The sequence below is a fragment of the Clinocottus analis genome, unplaced genomic scaffold, assembly GCF_023055335.1.
Source record: "Clinocottus analis isolate CAN_PGR_092001 unplaced genomic scaffold, fCliAna1.0.p SCAF_55, whole genome shotgun sequence".
NCBI lineage: Eukaryota > Metazoa > Chordata > Actinopteri > Perciformes > Cottidae > Clinocottus > Clinocottus analis.
The window spans coordinates 222,501-237,500 of NW_027176213.1; the positions used below are offsets into that span (position 1 = coordinate 222,501).

Here is a 15,000-nt window from a genome sequence, read left to right on the forward strand (position 1 = left end):
CTCTTCTGTGGTTTTAAGTTCTATGAATAAAATTGAATCCAATTATTCTGTGTTTGTGTGCAGACAGCAGTCATTTGTATTATTATTAAAATACAATAATGTGTAAATACCGACGCTACTGAACGACTTTGTTTACTGTGGGGCAAAACAACGAATAAAGGTTTGTCTCTTTGAATGTTGAAATCATAAGTAATGTGTGTTCAGGGTTCTGAAAGTCATCACGGTCTCCTTCAGACACCGGACAGAACCAGGCCTCCCTCTCAGCTCGCTGCATTCCTGTCCTGGACGAGGCCCCGTGATGCGTTCAGGGACCTCCGGTCGGCTGCGTTCCTGTCCTGGACGAGGCCCCGTGATGCGTTCAGGGACCTCCGGTCGGCTGCGTTCCTGTCCTGGACGAGGCCCCGTGATGCGTTCAGGGACCTCCGGTCGGCTGCGTTCAGGGACCTCCGGTCGGCTGCGTTCAGGGACCTCCGGTCGGCTGCGTTCAGGGACCCCCGCTCGGCTGCGTTCAGGGACCCCCGCTCGGCTGCGTTCAGGGACCCCCGCTCGGCTGCGTTCAGGGACCCCCGCTCGGCTGCGTTCAGGGACCCCCGCTCGGCTGCGTTCCTGTCCTGGACGAGGCCCCGTGATGCGTTCAGGGACCTCCGGTCGGCTGCGTTCAGGCTAATGAAGACAGATGCGGGTGTTGGCGGTGATGTCATCGGGGCATCTGCACAGTGTGCTACTCGTTAGCGACCACTAGGGGTCAGAGGTCGGCTTTTCTGGACGGACCTCTGACAGCTTCAGCCTCCTCCAATCAGAGAGTCCGGCTCGGAAGGGACCGCCTCCCTCCGGTCAGAGGGCCTCCTGATTGGCTGTCAGGTACTCCTCCGCCCTCTTGTGAGCCTCCAGAGCTTTGATGGTGTAGACGTCCTGAGGGAGCTCGGACTTCCTCCTCATCAGGACCTTCTCCTTCTTCAGGTCCTTCAGACCCTGAGAGACACAGACCACATGATCACAGACATGATCACAGACATGATCACAGACATGATCACAGACAGTAACAGACAGGTTACCTGTGAGGCTTCACTCTCTACAGTCTTCTTCAGCAGCTGGATGTCTTCAGCTGTTGGAGTCTCTGTTTCCATCGAGTACACAGCCACAGTATCACTGTACTGCAAGTACACACGTTAGGACCACATTCATATATTTAGATTCATAAAACACTGATCATGTTAAACACTAATAATGTGAAACATAACTGACCTCTTCCTGTGGGTGGAGTCCTGGGCGGAGGGGGTGGAGCCTATTGCTCTAAATAAAGAAACAGATCACTTCACACTGAAAGGTCATTTTTCAGCAGAATCGGTACCTTTACTTTTCATACTTTAAGTACATTTAGCTGAATAATCTACTTTGTACTAGTAGTAGGGTATCTTCATGTGTATATACAGTACACACGTGTACACAGAGTACACACACGTGTACACAGTGAGTACCTGAGGGTTCCGTGTGGCCAGCTCTTCTATCTTGATCCAGATCTCCTCTCGTTCCTTCAGCTTAGACTTCTCTCTGCAGACAGAAGATCCACCATGAGTCTGTCTGTAGTCTGTCTGTAGTCTGCCTGTCTGTGGCATGTGGCCTGTCTGTAGTCTGTCTGTCTGTGGCATGTAGCCTGTCTGTAGTCTGCCTGTCTGTAGTCTGCCTGTCTGTGGCATGTAGCCTGTCTGTAGTCTGCCTGTCTGTGGCATGTGGCCTGTCTGTAGTCTGTCTGTCTGTAGTCTGCCTGTCTGTGGCATGTAGCCTGTCTGTAGTCTGTCTGTAGTCTGACTGTCTGTCTGTAGTCTGTCTGTTGTTTGGTCTCTTTGTCTGTGTGTGTGTAGTTACTTGTGTGTAGTTACTTGTGTTTCTGGGCCTTGTACTGCTGTGTGCAGTCATCAAACAGCTTCTGGTTCATCTCCATGAAGAGCTTCAGAGCGTTGTAGATCAGACCATGGATAGTCCTGAGGTACAAGTACACGGTCAACACGAAGGTACAAGTACACGGTCAACACAAAGGTACAAGTACATGAACAGGGTCAACATGAAGGTACAAGTGTGTATTGATCAGAGTATCAGAGTATTGATCAGTGTATAGATCAGAGTATCAGAGTATTGATCAGAGTGTCAGAGTATTGATCAGAGTGTCAGAGTATTGATCAGTGTATAGATCAGAGTATTGATCAGTGTATCAGAGTATTGATCAGAGTGTCAGAGTATTGATCAGAGTGTCAGAGTATTGATCAGTGTATAGATCAGAGTATTGATCAGTGTATCAGAGTATTGATCAGAGTGTCAGAGTATTGATCAGTGTATTGATGCGTTACTTGTTCCAGTGGCTCTTGGAGTTCTTGTAGAGGGCGGGGAACATGATGGGGAGGATCTTAGCAGCGTTGTCACTGATCAGACTCATGATGTACTCGTTGTTCCAGTAATACAGAGCCCGCTCTGCCACCTGTTACACACCACCACATCATCATCACCACCACCACCACCACCACCACCACCACCATCATCACCACCACCATCATCACCACCATCATCACCACCACCACCACCACCACCACCATCATCACCACCACCATCATCACCACCATCATCACCACCATCATCACCACCACCATCACCACCACCATCACCACCACCATCACCACCACCATCATCACCACCATCATCACCACCATCACCACCATCATCACCACCATCATCACCACCATCACCATCATCATCACCACCACCATCACCACCACCATCACCACCACCATCACCACCACCATCATCACCACCATCACCACCACCATCACCACCACCATCATCATCATCACCACCACCATCACCACCATCACCACCACCATCATCACCACCATCATCACCACCATCATCATCATCACCACCACCATCACCACCACCATCACCACCACCATCACCACCACCATCATCACCACCATCATCACCACCATCATCACCATCATCACCACCATCATCACCACCATCATCATCATCACCACCACCACCACCATCATCACCATCATCACCACCATCACCACCACCACCACCATCATCACCATCATCACCATCACCATCACCACCATCACCACCACCATCACCATCACCACCACCACCATCATCATCACCATCACCACCATCATCATCACCACCACCATCATCACCATCATCATCACCATCACCATCATCAACACCACCATCATCACCACCACCATCATCACCATCACCACCACCATCATCACCATCATCACCATCACCATCATCATCATCACCACCATCACCATCACCACCATACCAGGACTGGTTCTGGTCCTAGGTTCTGGTTCTGGTCCTAGGTTTTGGTCCTGGTCCTGATTCTGGTTCTAGGTTCTGGTCCTAGATTATAGGTTTTGGTTCTAGTTTCTGGTCTGAGGTTCTAGATTTTGGTCCTAGGTTCTGGTCCTAGGTTGTGGTACCTGGAAGTGCGGGCTGGACACACACTTGGCCAGCTGTCTGAACAGCGGCTCCTGGACTTTGAGGAACTCCGAGGGTTCGATGACGTCCAGGATCTCCTCCAGCTCGTTCAGGAACATCACCTCCTTGGGACTGTGGGTCTTGGGCCAGAACTTCAGCAGACCCATGATCACCTGCAGGGGTCAGAGGTCATGGGGTCAAAGGTCATAGGGTTAGAGGTCACGGGGTCAGAGGTCACGGAACACTCACCGGCTCTGTCAGACTGCTGTCTTTCTCCAGGAACTGGACCACACAGTAAGCCAGCTGCAGAGAGACAGACAGAGAGTGAGACAGAGGAAAGGTTCACTACAGACAGTACAGACCCGCAGGTGGCTCATCACAGACAGTACAGACAGCACCGACCTATGGGTGATTCACTACAGACAGCACAGACCTGCGGGTGGCACACTACAGACAGTACAGACGGCACTGACCTGCGGGTGGTACACCACAGACAGTACAGACAGCACTGACCTGCGGGTGGCCCACTACAGACAGCACAGACAGCACTGACCTGCGGGTGCTTCACCACAGACAGCACTGACCTGCGGGTGGCACACCACAGACAGTACAGACAGCACTGACCTGCGGGTGGCACACCACAGACAGTACAGACAGCACTGACCTGCGGGTGGCACACTACAGACAGCACAGACTGCACCGACCTGCGGGTGGTACACCACAGACAGTACAGACAGCGCTGACCTGCGGGTGGTACACTACAGACAGTACAGACAGCACTGGCCTGCGGGGGGTTCACCACAGACAGCACAGACCTGCGGGTGGTTCACTACAGACGGCACAGACAGCACTGACCTGCGGGTGGTTCACTACAGACAGTACAGACAGCACTGACCTGCGGGTGGTTCACTACAGACAGTACAGACAGCACTGACCTGCGGGTGGTTCACTACAGACAGTACAGACAACACTGACCTGCAGGTGGTTCACTACAGACGGTACAGACAGCACTGACCTGCGGGTGGTTCACTACAGACGGTACAGACAGCACTGACCTGCGGGTGGTTCACTACAGACAGTGCAGACAGCACTGACCTGCGGGTGGTTCACTACAGACAGTGCAGACAGCACTGACCTGCGGGTGGTTCACTACAGACAGTACAGACAGCACTGACCTGCGGGTGGTGCACTACAGACAGTACAGACAGCACTGACCTGCGGGTGGTACACTACAGACAGTACAGACAGCACTGACCTGCGGGTGGTTCACTACAGACAGTACAGACAGCACTGACCTGCGGGTGGTACACGCTCAGGGCCTTGTTCTTGTGCAGCGGCAGCAGCGCTCGGCTCAGGAACATCTTGTGCTCCTCCTTCAGCGGCAGAGCGAAGCCGTTGATGATGCTGAGGAGAGACATCGTCACGACGACGGCCACTTGACGGGCGCCCGTCAAGCGGCCGTCGACCATCGCCACGGCAACAACAGGTGCGTGCGTTACCTGCCCAGGATCTCCAGCAGCTCGGCCACGCCGTTGTGGTGCTCCGTCTCATAGATGAACCTGTGGAGGAGGTATTGATCCACAGCTGATCATAACACACAGGTATTGATCCACAGCTGATCATAACACACAGGTATTGATCCACAGCTGATCATAACACACAGGTATTGATCCACAGCTGATCATAACACACAGGTATTGATCCACAGCTGATCATAACACACAGGTATTGATCCACAGCTGATCGTAACAGACAGGTATTGATCCACAGCTGATCGTAACACACAGGTATTGATCCACAGCTGATCGTAACACACAGGTATTGATCCACAGCTGATCGTAACACACAGGTATTGATCCACAGCTGATCGTAACAGACAGGTATTGATCCACAGCTGCTGGAGGCGGACCTGTAGAAGATGTTGTTGATCTGGCGGCGGACGTAGGCCCGGAGGCCCAGGAACTTGCCGTAGATGCGATGCAGGATGGTCTTCAGGAAGTCTCTCTCTCGGGGATCCTCGCTGTCAAACAGCTCCAGCAGCTGGGAGACAACGTTCAGCTCAAAGTCAGCGCTCTGCTATCTATATGTCTATGTTTCTGTATATATAGATATAGATGTATATATATATATATAGATATATATGATATGGTATATGAAGGTCTTACCGACATCACAAACTTCTGGTCGATGTGTTTCTTGGCCACATTGGGCTGGAAGTCCGGAGACTCCAGGAAGCGAAGGAAGAACTCATAGACGAGCTGTGGATCACATGGAGACCTGATGACCAATCAGGTCCCTGCCTACGGAGCTGTGGGAGGGGCTAACGCTCCGTGAACCAAGATCTGAGTTCTACATCTGTTTGTGCATACTCTCTGGTGTACTTCACGGCAGTAAAGGTACTCTCTGGTGTACTTCACGGCAGTAAAGGTACTCTCTGGTGTACCTGCAGGTGAGGCCAGGCAGCCTCCAGCGTGGGCTCGTCTTCTTCAGGGTCAAACTCTGCTCCAGTCGGGTTGGAGGACGGAGGAAGAGTCCGGAACAAGTTCACTGAAAACTGAACACACATTAACAGGTGCTGAATGTGTGTGTGTGCGTTTTGTGTTGTTCCTGATAAAACACTAATGTTTCTTCTGGTGCCTGTTCATAAAGAAAGCAGATGTATAAACTATAGATGTCTGTATGTAGCTTGCTGTTGCTCCAGAGAGCTGTTATATTGCTCGTGTGTGTGTGTGTGTGTGTGTGTGTGTGTGTGTGTGTGTGTGTGTGTGTGTGTGTGTATCTATACATACATGTGTGTGTGCATCAGCTCACCATGAGCACAGCCTCGGGGTAGATGCTCTCCGTCACCACCTCACTGTTGTGGGTGATGTACTCCACCATCTCGTTGAGTCCGGCTCGCTTCACCTCTTTGTACTTCAGGTCGCTCAGCGGGTCGCTGACGAAGTCAAACAGCACGCAGCACTGACGCAGCTTCTGCACAAACAGCTCCTCCTGCTCCACCAGGGGGCAGTCTGGAGGCGCAGCAGAGGGTCACCTCCACAGCTACACACATGTACACAGCTACACACATGTACACAGCTACACACATGTACACACACAGCTCCTCCTGCTCCACCAGGGGGCAGTGTGGAGGCAGAAGAGAGAACACACCTGTTGGCTGCACTTTGACTTTTCTACTCACCTTTGAGGGCAGGTAGCTTCTGCAGCTCTCTGTTCTTGGTGAGGCTGAAGCGGGAGGAGCTCTGGCGGCGCTCCTTCTTCACCAGCTGAGGACCTGCAGAGTACTTCATCTTGTTGAGCTGAGTGGCAGGAGGAGTGTTACTGCTGCTGCTGCTGGCCCGCTTACACTGCTGCTGTCACACACACACACACACACACACACACACACACACTGTTACTGCTGCTGCTGGCCCGCTTACACTGCTGCTGTCATCATCTGTGAGGTCACAGTGAGCAACAGCATCATCTGTGATGTCACAGTGAGCAACAGCATCATCTGTGATGTCACAGTGAGCCACAGCATCATCTGTGATGTCACAGTGAGCAACAGCATCATGTGTGGAACCTGCACGTTAAAAACATGATTTAGCTCATCAGACCGTCTAACAGACGTGAAGCACGCAAAGCAGATAAACAATAGACAGACAGCAGATAGACGACAGACAGACAGCAGATAAACAATAGACAACAGACAGCAGACAGACAAACAACAGATAGACAACAGACAGCTAATAGACAACAGACAGCAGATCGACAACAGACAGCAGATAGACAGACAATAGACAGCTGATAGACAACAGACAGCAGATAGACAACAGACAACAGACAGCCGATAGACAACAGACTACATATCGTGTATGATCCATATCTTGCTGTAGGTAATATAATGCGTTATAAAAGCTGAGCAGGAACAAGCTGTTGAAATGGAACCAAACTAACTTTATTTATTAGATTTACAATAACATTCACTCACCTGGTCCGAGTCCTCGGTGTCTTTGCTGCTCTTCATGCTGCTTTTAGCACATTTAGCTGTTTCCTGTCGACACAGAGGAAGCAACGATCACAGGTAGCAGGGAGGAGGGCTACCTGTTCAACCTCTGTCCAGGTGTGTGTGTCTTTCCAGAGGTGTGTTTCTCTCTAGGTGTGTGTGTGTCTCTCTCTTCAGGTGTCTCTCTCAGCAGGTGTGTGTCTCTCTCTCCAGGTGTCTCTTCCTCTCTCTCTTCAGGTGTGTGTTTCTCTCTCAGCAGGTGTGAGTGACACACACACACACCAGCTAGCAGTTAGCTTAGCCTCAGCGGGCCTGAGAGCTAGCTGTTAGCGCCCAACTAACGGTCCTGATGAAACCGTCGTATGAAACGCCGCTTCAGAGACGCCATGTTGGATTGCAGCGGGTTGCTGGCGCCAGCAGCTCACCTTCTCCTTCTTGGCTTTGTTGGGCATCGTGCGCGCGGTGCCGGGCTCTGGTTCCCACCAAGGCTCCGTGATGTTCTTCCCCGGAACTCGGACTCCGTCTTTCTCGGCTCCCTGCGACCGTCCCCGCCCGAGCCATCCGATTGGCTACTGACGCGGCTGCCCTGCCTAGCGACGAGTGGAGCGATTTTCTGATTGGCTGACTGAGTTCAGTGACGAGGGTTCTTCCCCAGCAACTAAACGACTTCAAGTTATAACCCATAATATACAAGTGTAAAAGTACTAGCATCCACGTATACTCAAAGAACCACAAGTACTCACGTCAGAGAGTATATATTATTGATGCATTAACATGTACTACAGTATAAAAACTACATGTACCTCTGATGTGTAATGCAGTATAAGAACTACATGTACCTCCAAGATGTAGTACAGTATAAAGTACTACATGTACCTGAGATGTACTACAGTATAAGTACTACATGTACCTCAGGTGTAGTACATTACACAGTACTACATGTACCGAAGATGTAGTACAGTATAAGTACTACATTTACCTCCGAGATGTACTATAGTATAAAGTAGTACATGTACCTAAGATGTAGTACAGTACACAGTATTACTTGTACCTAAGATGTAGTACAGTATAAAGTACTACAACTACCTGAGATGTAGCACAGTATACCTCTGATGGATTGGAGTGGTAGGAAGTACCTCAGTATGACTAAAGCACAGTACAAGTACATGGGGGATGAGTGGTCGTCCCGTTATCCCAAGGTAGCTGGTTCGATCCCCAGTCCCCCCACAGTTCACACGTCGAAGTGTCTCTGAGCACGACACTTAACCCCTCACTGCTCCCCGGGCGCCTCACAGGGCAGCCCACTGCTCCTTAATCAAGGATGGGTGAAATGCAGAGAAGAATTTCCCCAAGGGGATTAATAAAAGTAATTAAAAAAAAAAAAAGGTAATAATGCGTACACAGAGGTTGTTTCTGCACTAACTTTATTAAAACTACTGAAGCAACAGACCAGGAGGAGAGTTCCTCACACCACACTGACCTGAGGTCAGCCAGTCCAGCGCTGACCTGAGGTCAGCCAGTCCAGCGCTGACCTCAGGTCAGCCAGTCCAGCGCTGACCTGAGGTCAGCCAGTCCAGCGCTGACCTGAGGTCAGCCAGTCCAGCGCTGACCTCAGGTCAGCCAGTCCAGCGCTGACCTGAGGTCAGCCAGTCCAGCGCTGACCTCAGGTCAGCCAGTCCAGCGCTGACCTGAGGTCAGCCAGTCCAGCGCTGACCTCAGGTCAGCCAGTCCAGCGCTGACCTCAGGTCAGCCAGTCCAGCGCTGACCTGAGGTCAGCCAGTCCAGCGCTGACCTCAGGTCAGTCAGTCCAGCGCTGACCTCAGGTCAGCCAGTCCAGCACAACCTGCTGCAGGAAGGAGGAGCAGATCCTGGATCTGCAGTCAACACAGACCTTTGAGCTGCTCTGGGCCGACTGGCTTAAAGGAGGAGTAGAAAACAAGAGAACCGAGCTGGTGCTTCACCTCCAGGGACCAAAAGGTGAATATTGGTGTAACATTAGACGCCTGAAGAGAAAATATTATCCAGTCATTTACAATAAAGATTACAGGAACATCTGAATAAAATGTGTTCCTGCTCACGTTTCAGCTTTCTTGTCCCGTTGATCGTCTTCCAGTCTGAAACGTTCTCAGCCTGAACCTTAAAACCGTAGAACCGTAAGAACCGCAGAACTCTTCAGTGAGGGTTCATGGGCTTCTTGTTTAAAAGACTGCAGGTCTGGAGGCGCCCTGGACCCACTCTGGAGTCCAGGGCGCCCTGGACCCCAGAGAAGACGGACACAGTTTCCTAAAGGAGTCCCGAGTGCTCTGACCGGATCAGGGTCATCAGAGTCTTGAAAGTCTCAAGTCTGTCGGCGTCTTTCTCGCCAGCTGCCTTCAACTCCAGTTGCTTATTGATCAGAGACTTCCTGGTTTTGAGGTCAGCTGCTACTCAAAGTTAAAATCATAATCAAAGTCCAGGGAGGTCAGGTCTGCGGGGAGGCCCAGGGTCTCGGGGGTGATCTCCATTATCGGAGGGTCCTCCTCACTGGGCGCTGCCTCCTCCAGCAGCAACCCAGAGCCGGGTTCGGACGAGACCGGCACCTTGGAGTCAAAATGTCCAGGAGCCGGCTCGGACTGGCTCTGTTGCTGGCGGGTCTGGTATCTGGTTTGAGATCTAGTTTGCCGGACGGGACGGGGGGCGGGAGGGGTTCTTTTTGTTGGCGTCGCCCTGCCTCTAGTTTTGGGGCCTGGCTTGGCAGCAGGTTCTGGAGCCGTGTCAGGCGGGGTCTCTAGGTGGAGCAGAGAGTCCCGGTCTGGTTGGGGGTCCGTGTGGACTTCTGGGACCAGAATGGGCGGCGGCAGAGCTTGAGGTCTTGGTTCCAGCTCAGCAGGCTTGGTTTGAGACTGAACTGTAGGAGTGGAGGACTGGTTTTGGGGCGCACTCTGCGCCTCAGACGGAGCTGGTGGACTTAGTCTCGGCTGAGTTTCAGATGGAACCACGTCAGGTGGCGGAGTTGGGGAATGCTGCAACGACCAAACAGATTCGATCTGAATGACGGGCTCCGGCCGGGTCTGAGGACTGGGGGAGTCTGGTTGTAGAGATTTGCAGACCTCGGCTGGTGGTTGGGACAGAGTCAGAGGTTGTGGTTTTGGTGCTTGCGGGGCAGGAAGCCGGCTTCTATCGGCGCCGCTCCCGTCGGCGCCAAAGTCCGGTGCTGGTTTGGTGATGGAGGCGGCGCTCGATGGGCCAACCCGGCTGTAGAAGATGTTGAACAAGTCCTGGGCCTTAGCTGCAGCCAAGTTACTCTTCAGTTTCTCAGACTTATGAGGTCCATCGCCGATGTTCATGAAAGGTGGAGGCTTGACGAAAACCGTACGGGTTTGCTCGTCCTCCGGGACGCCGGGAGCCGCCACGTCCGACACGATCTTTATCATCGCCGGCTGTGTCGGATTAGCCACAGAGGGAGCAGGCGTTGCCTCAATTTGTGCAGGGCTAGAAATTGCTGGTGCAGGGTTACAAACGGGTGGTGCAGGGTTACAAACGGGCAGCGCGGGTCGAGCCTCCAAGGGCTCAAGTCTTGACACTGGCGGTGGAAGCATTGCCTTGTCTGAAGTCCCAGGTGCACAACTTGGTGGCTGAGGTTTATTTTCCAGCAGTGCATTCTGGGCATTAAGAGCCCTGGTGAGACCGTCGCTGAATAAGGGTTGTTCTTTGGGAGCAAGTCCTGGGTTTTGGGGTCTAATGGAAAGGAATGTGTTCAGAGGGGCGGGTTTACCCATCATGGTGGTCTTCCTCAGGACCGCCGCAGGTGCCGGCAGGTTTGGCCGGATCCTTCCCCGGTTGAACACCCACGGAGGCGTGGCAGTGTGGCCACCCAGCTTGTGGGCGATCTCTTTGGCCACGGCCATAGACTTGGCAAAAGAATCCTCCTTGGAGACCGGGTTCTGCTTCGAGGCGGCTTCGTCTTCTTTGATGAACTCCGCCGCGACTTTCTCCGCCTCCTTCGCCAGAATGCTCTCCTTCTTCTTCCACGTGAACTTCCCAAAGGAAGGAGTGGTGGTCGCGGCCGGCGGCGGCGGTTTTCCGGTCTCCAGACTCTGCTTGCGTAGCTTGGCCCTCATGGCCGGACTGGGCCCGCAGAGGATTTTGGGCGGGTCGTAGGGCTTGGGCGGCAGGTCGGGCTTGTTGGCGTCTGGTTTCCCTGCCGATTTCCCTGGCTCGAGTTTTTTGAAAGCTTCTTTCTCCGCCTTAAGTTTCCCTTCGTCGTGTTTGGATCTGAGATCTGAATACAGACCGTGTTTGTACTCGTCGTCTCTGGACCCGTATTTGGGACGACTGTCATACCGGTCCTCCTCATCCCTGCGATACCGGTACCGACCCTCCTCTTTGTGTTTGTGTTTCCCCCGCTCCTCTTCCTCTCTGCTGGAGCGGTACTTCTCCTCCTTCTTGTTGCTTTTAAACTTGTCTTCCTCCTCTTTCTGGCTGTACGAAGGCCTCTCCTCTTCCAGGCTTTTGGCATGCTTAAATTCCTCCTCTTTCTTGGGCTTCGGCTCCTCTTCCTCCTTTTTAATCTTCTCCTTCTGAACCGCGTCGGACTCTTCCTTCTTCTTCTCCTTGTCCCTTTTCTCCTTCTTGTGTTTGGACTTTTCGTCCTTGTTGCTTCTGTCTTCGTCCTCGTGTTTGCGTTTCTTGCCGCTGGCCTCGGAGGCCAGTCCGGCCTGCCGGTCCAGGTTCCTCCTCTGTTCGTACAAAGGGTTCTCGTACATTTGTTTCTGGGGAAGGAAAGACAAGAGAGTGAGAAAACACTTCAAATGAATAACTAAAAATACTCGTGTTGTAAACTAGCCCTTTGCTCTCGGTAGTTTTTAACACGAGCTCCACAGCTGCTCACGGTTCTGGTTCCACTGCACAACATTTTGCATACACGTCATTAAAAACATTTGTTTTCATGTTCATGAAACGCAACAAATTATTTCGGTTAAGATTCGTCAACTGAGCATTTGTCTTTCAGATAGCAGAGCCGCTCTAGTTACGGTCTGTTGAGGGGATATGACCACCACCACCACCATCATGACGTTCTTGTTCTCGTACAAAGGGGCGGGGCTAAAATACCTTGTACTTCTCGTTGTGAGCGTGAGTGGTGACGTGCTCCTCTGCACAGATGGCGTCTCCGTAGAACTGTTTGCACAGCAGGCAGAAGAACCCTCGGACCGGCAGCAGGAACTCGGACCCTGCAGCGAGACACACAAGCCAGCTTCAGACACACGGCGGCCACAAAGCCGACGGACAATCATGTTTACCTGGCGGGCGGGTCCGTTCCACACCCTGTCAGAGAGGCGGCATGTGATTATAGAACATGTGGAGAACATAAGCACCCCATTTCCAGAGGTTACTGCAGAACGCTACGGCTACAGCAGCCTGCAGCAGACACATGACACACTAATGAGCTGAGACGTCTCCTCTTGTCTCTCAGCTCTGCTCTCATTAAGAGACGCAGACGCTGCAGCAGAGATCCACCTGGAAGCAGAAGACGGCTAACAACATTCAGGGGCTCGAACACCGGCATCACCGGGACAGAAAGCGGCGTTGAGAGGACGCGCCAGGGAAGTCGCGGACGTGCACCGGCGCCTACCTTTGGCCGGTTTGGTCAGCTTCTCCTCCGACTGAAGGTGCTTTTGGATTTTGGTGGGAGTGGAAGCCCAGGGCCGGTCGTACGGGTCCAGAGTCTGAGGAACCAGAGAGAGGAGTCACGCATCTTCACCAACAGAACAAGAAGAACGTCCGCAGAACGCCGAGTGAAGAGGAGGAAGACGCAACAACAAACCTTCCGGTGTGTCTTGCTGTGCAAGTGTGTGAAATAATCAAACATGGAACCAGAGGTGACATTACAGTTTTTGCACCAGTGGTTTCCGGCGTCATAGTACTCAAACGGCTCCGGGGGCGGAGTCGGGGCGCCGGCGGGCGGCTCCTCTGGAGCCACGGCGGCCTGCGAAGAAACAAAGATGGAGGACAGTCAACACGGGGGGGACGAGTGGACACAGTCAGGATTCACACACTAAAACTCTTGAAAGGTGGAAGGTAAAGGCTTCTTACCTCCGGCGAGCTCCGGCTCAGAGTCGGTACTCGACACGAGAGAATCCAGCCGGCGCTTTAATATCGACCAGAACTCTAACGCGCTCAGTAAGCTTTCTGTCATCAGCACTGAGGCTGAAGGGAAACAACGCTCTGAGCTATCTACGTTCAAACAAGATCAGGCATCTTGATTACGAAGACCGCGAAGGGTTTCTGTCATCAATCGCATTTAAACTACCGGAAACCTCAACACAAAGCCCGTCGTGGCTTAAAGTTCTTAATGTGAAAACAGCAAAGTAGAGGCAGTTTCTACTGACAGGAACACTAACTGTTTATTATAACTGAGCATTTAGCTGTACACCAGCTAAGTCACCCGGTCCGGAGCCCTAGCTGTGCTTCAGTACTTCCCGTGTTGCTCTTCTGCAGGTGTTCGTACCTTGGTGCCGGCCTGCCGGCCCTCAGGGCTCCTCTGCGCTTCACATTTCTTCTCGTCCTCCTGGTCCTCCGGCGGCTTGGCGGCCCTGCGCGGCCGGTCCGACGGGATCAGGCCGAGGATGAGGGCGATCTTCTCGATCTCGTTGCGTTTCTTCTCGGCGGCCTCATGCTCTTTGCGCAGGTTGGAGATCTGAGCCATGACCTCCTCCTGCAGCCGGCTGATCTCCTGCAGCAGCGGGTCTTTGTGGCCGCCCTTCTCCCGCCGCTTCTTCCTCAGGAGCTCCCCTGAAAAACAGGCCGTCAGCCGCACGCGTCTCCGAGAGGACGCCGGCGAGGCGGCGGGAACTCACCTTGTTGCTTCCTGAGCCTCTCCAGCTCCTTCATCAGGTACTCCTTCTTCTTCATCCGGACGTCCCGCTCCTGCTTCAGCTTTTCTCGCTCCTCCAGAACCTGAACATACACACAAACAGGACCTCAGCCGGCTTCTTCCTCTCAGCTTCAGCCGCGCTCACCGGACATCGCGAGCGAGGCGAGACCTTCTGTTTCTGGCTCTCGTTGTTCTGCTCCTCAGACACTCGGCTGACGCTCTTCTCCTCGTCCGGAGTCTCCATCGGACCTGCGACAGACAACAGAATCAACTGACCGCCACTTCCTGTCCCGGGTCACAATCAAGCGGGACTTTAATACTCTACCGACCTTTGGCCCCCGGCTCGAGGGCCAAGTTGCCGTACGAGTGTTTGTAGGGCAGCGTGGGGGGGAACTCGTCTGGGCCGGTCTGGGGGGGTGGTGCCATGTTGGGGGGCGGATACATGGGCGGCCACTGCTGGTGCATGTAAGGCAGGTAGCTTCCGTACTGGCTGTAACCCGGCGGTGGGAAGTTGGGGGGCATCATGCCGTGGACCTGTGAGGGGGGGTAGGGAGGTATGGGCACCCCGGGGTGAGCGGGGAGGAGGGCTGGCTCGGGGGTTTGAGGCGGCAGCTCCTTGTGTGGCGGTGGCGGGGCGACCGGCTCGTTGGCTTCTTTGTGAGATTTGGGCGCCGCCGAGCTC

General features: G+C 53.1%; 3 protein-coding genes across 8 annotated transcripts in view; 1 reads left to right on the forward strand and 2 right to left on the reverse strand.

The window, feature by feature from the left end:
• Nucleotides 1-118, forward strand: part of mea1 (male-enhanced antigen 1) — a 4,515-nt gene extending 4,397 nt beyond the window's left edge. For both annotated transcript variants that reach the window (XR_011080066.1, XM_068601888.1), the window contains one exon: nt 1-118. This exon is cut by the window's left edge. The gene's annotated coding sequence lies outside the window, so the exon portion shown is untranslated.
• The window catches only part of ppp2r5d (protein phosphatase 2, regulatory subunit B', delta), an 8,268-nt gene extending 228 nt beyond the window's left edge, over nt 1-8,040 (reverse strand). Inside the window, exons 1-18 of one of the 4 annotated variants that reach the window (XR_011080064.1) lie at nt 7,891-8,040; nt 7,451-7,513; nt 6,659-6,830; nt 6,289-6,488; nt 5,921-6,031; nt 5,643-5,735; nt 5,387-5,517; nt 4,977-5,036; nt 4,773-4,881; nt 3,727-3,780; nt 3,480-3,650; nt 2,346-2,473; nt 1,881-1,982; nt 1,479-1,551; nt 1,246-1,293; nt 1,056-1,154; nt 469-972; nt 1-366 (exon numbers count right to left, since the gene is read on the reverse strand). The exon at nt 1-366 is cut by the window's left edge and continues 228 nt beyond it. Coding sequence is in view for 3 of the 4 variants with exons in the window: in XM_068601881.1 (XP_068457982.1) it covers nt 835-972; nt 1,056-1,154; nt 1,246-1,293; nt 1,479-1,551; nt 1,881-1,982; nt 2,346-2,473; nt 3,480-3,650; nt 3,727-3,780; nt 4,773-4,881; nt 4,977-5,036; nt 5,387-5,517; nt 5,643-5,735; nt 5,921-6,031; nt 6,289-6,488; nt 6,659-6,830; nt 7,451-7,513; nt 7,891-7,917 (1,779 nt within the window). In the remaining variant the exon portion in view is untranslated. Of the gene's footprint in view, nt 973-1,055; nt 1,155-1,245; nt 1,294-1,478; nt 1,552-1,880; nt 1,983-2,345; nt 2,474-3,479; nt 3,651-3,726; nt 3,781-4,772; nt 4,882-4,976; nt 5,037-5,386; nt 5,518-5,642; nt 5,736-5,920; nt 6,032-6,288; nt 6,489-6,658; nt 6,831-7,450; nt 7,514-7,890 lie in introns of all 4 variants that reach the window. The other 3 variants (XM_068601882.1, XM_068601883.1, XM_068601881.1) reach the window with 3 other exon arrangements.
• Nucleotides 8,041-9,172: 1,132 nt separating this feature from the next.
• Nucleotides 9,173-15,000, reverse strand: part of znf318 (zinc finger protein 318) — a 16,697-nt gene continuing 10,869 nt past the window's right edge. Inside the window, exons 4-12 of one of the 2 annotated variants that reach the window (XR_011080061.1) lie at nt 14,648-15,000; nt 14,488-14,567; nt 14,302-14,401; nt 13,953-14,236; nt 13,269-13,430; nt 13,077-13,170; nt 12,557-12,675; nt 9,544-12,216; nt 9,173-9,468 (exon numbers count right to left, since the gene is read on the reverse strand). The exon at nt 14,648-15,000 is cut by the window's right edge and continues 848 nt beyond it. Coding sequence is in view for 1 of the 2 variants with exons in the window: in XM_068601868.1 (XP_068457969.1) it covers nt 9,889-12,216; nt 12,557-12,675; nt 13,077-13,170; nt 13,269-13,430; nt 13,953-14,236; nt 14,302-14,401; nt 14,488-14,567; nt 14,648-15,000 (3,520 nt within the window). In the remaining variant the exon portion in view is untranslated. Of the gene's footprint in view, nt 12,217-12,556; nt 12,676-13,076; nt 13,171-13,268; nt 13,431-13,952; nt 14,237-14,301; nt 14,402-14,487; nt 14,568-14,647 lie in introns of both variants that reach the window. The other variant, XM_068601868.1, reaches the window with a different exon arrangement.